General features: G+C 35.0%; 1 protein-coding gene across 1 annotated transcript; it reads left to right on the top strand.

Moving 5' to 3' along the window:
- The first annotated feature begins 1,738 nt into the window (after nt 1-1,738).
- Nucleotides 1,739-4,728, top strand: LOC109220312 (wall-associated receptor kinase 2-like). Its single transcript, XM_019384775.1, has 3 exons — nt 1,739-2,575; nt 3,743-3,901; nt 4,482-4,728. The coding sequence occupies exons 1-3, from the start codon at nt 2,386-2,388 to the stop codon at nt 4,664-4,666; spliced, it is 534 nt and encodes a 177-aa protein (XP_019240320.1). The 5' UTR covers nt 1,739-2,385; the 3' UTR covers nt 4,667-4,728.
- Nucleotides 4,729-5,185: the final 457 nt, after the last annotated feature.

Here is a 5,185-nt window from a genome sequence, read left to right as displayed (position 1 = left end):
AGAAACTATACGACAAGCCATAAAATATCATCCTATTACAAATAATGAGGCAGAATACGAAGTTGTGATTGCAGGTTTGGAAATGGCACGAGAGCTCGGAATAGAGCAAGTCGTAATCAAAAGCGACTCACAACTCATGGTTAACCATATGCAGGGGTATTTATACTCAGAGGCGACCGTCAAAAAAGAAAAAAATGGAAAAAGTAGTGATGTGAAAGTCATAATTGAAACTGTCACTTCGTGACTGATGCAATCGCAAAAAGCCTAAAAGGCGCTGAATAATTGCAGAACCAATCTGAGAATGCCACGTGGCGCGAGCATTAAATGGAAGTGACAAGCAACGTATGCATTCAAAGACGGATGCGATGGTACGAGTAAAGTGGCGGCAAAAAATTCCCGCCATAAATGAGTATCCACTTACCAATATTTAATCGATAAATAAATGGTAAGTGGGGGGACTATATGTATTGGTAAAAAATAGACTTCACACGTGTAATATTTCTGATGACAAGGCGATCCATGTGGAGCAATAGAAACATGACAGCTGGTCACAAATTTACAAAGAGGTACGAAACAAAGAGGAACGGAACAGCATATCCACGAGACAATTAGATGCGGGAACCTCAGTCTAATTGAGGAGTTGAAGAGACATGGTCAGAATGAACCAAGGCAGAATAAAGGGCAGATTCAAAGATCTTCAATCAATGAGCCAAACGTTACATAATCTTCACGCAACAATTACGATTACCTATTGTAACATTACATTAGTGATATTATTAGTCATTAATGCTCAATTATTAATGAGAGTAGGCGTTATATTAAGAAATTCCCTATAAAAGGGAAGAAAATATCACTTGCAGGGAGACATTCGAATTACTACTGAAATTCATTTACTTTTACGCATTCTTATTGCTTTCTAATTGCAAGTCTAATTATTTCCATTTAATTTTCTTGATTATGAGTAACCAAAGTTATTCTAAAATATTAGCTTTGAACGAAATTCCTATTTTCTGCTTAAAAACTTTTTACATTAGTATCTCCAAAAACCATGCAGCAGCATAAGCTAGTTTCTCTGTTTTCTTTTCAGCTCTCCTGTTTCTTTTCCTTTGTGTTAATAATCTTAACATTAACCACTGCCCAAATTATCACCATTTCTATTCCTCCCACCTCCACTCCACCACCCACCAACACCACCCCAGCACCCACTAACACCACCACTCCCACCAACACAATCACCAAAGCTGCTAATATCACGAAACCAGGATGTCCGAAACAGTGTGGAAATCTTACAGTTCCATACCCATTTGGGATTGGCTTACGATCTGGTTGTGCCATTGATCCAAATTTTGAAATCAATTGTGTCACTAATGCAACTGGTTCTCAAACACCCTTCATACGGAATATACAAGTTTACGATATTTCTGATGCTGAAATGCGCATATCTAGTACGTTAAATCGAAGGTGTTACTCATCTACAGGAGTATTGCTCCGAGATGATCCTGCTTGGATGAATTTAGGAAGCTCAAATCCTTACAGTTTCTCTTCCCTCAACAGCTACCTCAATTTCTGCTTGAATCATAAAAACATTTTTAACAATGTTTATATTTGAGTAATAAATTATAGTGGCAAATGGACTAGTTAGGTAAAATCGAAACGAATTAGAATATGCCCAATCAATAAACATCTCATGATCCAGCTCACGCAAAGTTTGCTTGAGTGAAGCTGCGTCAAATAACGGTTGATAATCAATCCTCCAAACATGACCAAACCTCTCCTTTTCTGTTTTGCTTTTTGAAAAAAACAAAATAGAAGTGAAAACAAATGTATTTTTCTTAAATTATAGCTTATGTATGTTTGGGTTTGTATTACACTTGACACACTGGGTTACACTATTTTTGAATCGCTTTGACCCAATATTTTGATGGGTCATTTTTTGTTTAATCCGTTGGATCAAATCAACAAACTGATGATAACTCATAACTCAACCCGTTTAAAACTTAGACAGATTGGGGGATTATTAAAAAGTAAGTTGATTTCGCCATCTCTTTACACCTATATAAAGTTATGAATTCACCTCTACAGATTCACTGTCGTTGGTTGTGATGAAGCTGCTATAATAGCTGGACGTGACTTCGTTAATGGCTGTCCCACTGTCTGTACTACCTCCGGTGGTGTAATTGAGGGAAGATGTATGGGTGCTGGTTGCTGCCAAATAACAATAACAAAAGGCTTGAAATATTTCAACACATCAATACAAAGCTCGAAATTAAATCACACTGCTGTTTGGTCGTTTAATAAATGTGGCTATGCATTCCTTGGTGAGGCAAGTAGATTCGAATTTAAGGGTTTGCAGGATCTCGGTGATCTTAATTATGTAACAAGATTATGGATAATGTTCCAATTGTGGTAGATTGGGCCATCGGAAATCTTAGTTGTGTTGAAGCACAGAAACGCAACGATTATGCTTGCCTGGAAAATAGTCAGTGCGTTGATTCTGATACTGGCCTTGGTGGTTATAGGAACAACTGTAAGTCGGGATACGAAGGCAATCCATACATTGGCCCAGGCTGCCAAGGTAACCTTATTTCTACTATCACTATTTCATTGCTACCTGCTAACTTTCACTCATTATTTGAACTTCTTTTTGTTTATGGGCAATTTGTCTTTCTTTTTTAACTACCACTACCCCTAGAAAATCAATACTCCCTTCGGACTTTTTTGTAGTCCATAATATTTGATTTTTTCAAATATCAAGAAGAAATTAATATTAATATAGTCATTTTTATTGTTAATTAATACTAAAAGATGAATTCTTTAATATATGTGAATAGAGCCAAAAATTCAATTAAAGTGGACCGGAGGGAGTAGTAGTTCTCCATTTGTTCTTTCGAGGCAATTCTTATCGATGATATTATCTAACTATTTCTGCTTTCACATTTTTTTCTATGATGATATTACCTAGCTATTTCATCGATACCTGCTAACTTTCACACACTATTTGAACTTCTTTTTTTTTTTATGGGCAATTTGTCTTTTTTTATTATTATTTATTTATACCACTATCCATAGAAAATCAATAGTAGTTCCCTATTTGTTCTTTCGAGGCAATTTTCAAACATTGACCTAACGTTGGAGATAGGGTGGAGTAGTTTGATCACTACTGGTATTACTTTTTTATCTCACTTGGTACTTTAAAAAGATAGATTCCTAATTTTCTGACTTAGATAATCACAAAATCAAAATAATTTTTAGGACAATACTATTACTTTACTCCAAGAAAAATTTTAGTTGACTTTTGAGTTGAACCAGTCAAGCATTAGTGTTTAAAGATTCAAAGCCATATAAATATTGTTTAGCTTTTAAAGTATTTAAGCTATATGATTTTATACTTTTTAGAGCTATATGATAAAAGAATATGGTGTAACATCAATTCGTCTGTCATCTTACAATAGGGTATAATCACAACGTCAAGTAAATACGCCAAAAAGAAGGATTAAAAACAAACAGGCATCAAGAATTAATTTCTCTTGGTCCACAAGACACGTAATGGATAACTGTGTTCACCGAAATTTTGGCATATGGAAAGATATTTCCTACCAGTTTTTGCCTCTTTAGGAATTGAATATGGTCTTCTGTGATTCTCATCACTTCATTGACTACTAATTAGACTCCATCTTTTGGTGCTTAAGCATCACAAATTAATACTTTTTTTTTTGTGCGCCTGATATTGATGAATGTGCAGATCCAAATGCCAATTCATGTGAACAAATTTGCATAAACACGCCGGGAAGTTACAATTGTTCTTGTCCAGAAGGTTACACCGGTGATGGCAGAAAGAATGGTCGTGGTTGTAATGCACCGAGCTCGAACTCTGAGTTCCAATGGATCAAGGTTTCTGTAGGTAATATTATACTTGTGTCTACTCGCATAGTAGTATATAATATGTAGTTTGAATAGTGATAGTATGTTAGTTGCCAATTTTGTAGAAATCAAGTGATCTTATTGTATAACTATTTTTTACATTATTAAGGCATACAACTTAATCAAACAAAAATATGAGTAACGTAGTTCTGACCTAATCCCTCTATGTCCAAGAATGTTGAGTAGAATCAACAAGGATTGCATAATTTCTTTTACAAGAAAACTTGAATGGTAATTAAACTATTCTCAAAAGGTCAAATGCTTATCTTGTGAATTCACTAGACATTTGCATTAGACTTTCAAGTGAGCTCATATATATATATATATATATATGAGCCATGGAACAGTATAGTGCTCTTTCGATTATTACATTAATTACAGGCCCAGATAACTCTCCTTTGAAAAAGTCACTGCTTACTTAAACATATAATTACTAGTTTCTTATCAAGTAAAAAGAAAAACTAGTTTCTTGAAGTGAAAATAATTCATATCTATAGCTAATATCATGCTCTCTCTAATTCAAATAAAAAGGGGTTTAAATTTTGTTGTTATGAACACAGGTATGGGAGTTGGTTTCATGTCCTTAGTGGTTGGGACAACTTGGCTCTATTTCAGCATCAAGAAAAGAAAACTCATTAAACTTCGAGAAAAATTCTTTCAACAAAATGGCGGTTTACTCTTGAAACGAGGAATATCTTCTGACGAGGGTGGTGTGGTATTGGCCCAAGTAAATGTGAAGTTTTGAAGACTGACAAAAGAACTCAGACATGGACAAGGTCCATCTTGTGAAGCACAGCTTTGATCAACCCAAACATGTGAGATGCACGTGAAGGAGATAAACCTAATTTATCAGAAGTGATATCTCCTGATCATGATCGAAGAGATTGCATATCGGATAAGGAGAAAGACTCCTTACACAAAGAGAATACGGTTTAGGAAAAGGATAAGAGTTAGAGTATGAGATCAACTAGAACTCTCTTCCACCATGGAAGAGTAGCATCTGTATCCTAGTCAATCTCTAATTTCTAACTCCTTAAATATTAGTGTTGTTCTCTTTTACAGTAATGCACATAAGTAGAAGTTAGACGTGAATTGAGAGCAAAATAACAAGGCAATTTTGTAAGCAATTTATTTGTGATTCAAGCGTGCAATCCTGAAGCTAATTGAACCAGATAGAAGAACCAGTTCCAAGTGTCTATCTTTTAGTCTAGTTCAATTGTAGTAGGTGATTTTACATTGTACCTTTCAGCTTTTATAGAAGCAA

Source organism: Nicotiana attenuata, unplaced genomic scaffold, assembly GCF_001879085.1.
Source record: "Nicotiana attenuata strain UT unplaced genomic scaffold, NIATTr2, whole genome shotgun sequence".
In the NCBI taxonomy this organism is placed as follows: domain Eukaryota; kingdom Viridiplantae; phylum Streptophyta; class Magnoliopsida; order Solanales; family Solanaceae; genus Nicotiana; species Nicotiana attenuata.
This window is presented reverse-complemented; position numbering and strand designations above follow the sequence as displayed.

Excerpts from the sequence above, each read along its gene's own strand:
- LOC109220312 (XM_019384775.1), top strand. The coding sequence starts at position 2,386 with ATGGATAATGTTCCAATTGTGGTAGATTGGGCCATCGGAAATCTTAGT. Across the intron at positions 2,576-3,742 it reads CATTGGCCCAGGCTGCCAAG|ATCCAAATGCCAATTCATGT; the intron begins GTAACCTTATTT and ends ATGAATGTGCAG. Across the intron at positions 3,902-4,481 it reads ATGGATCAAGGTTTCTGTAG|GTATGGGAGTTGGTTTCATG; the intron begins GTAATATTATAC and ends TTATGAACACAG.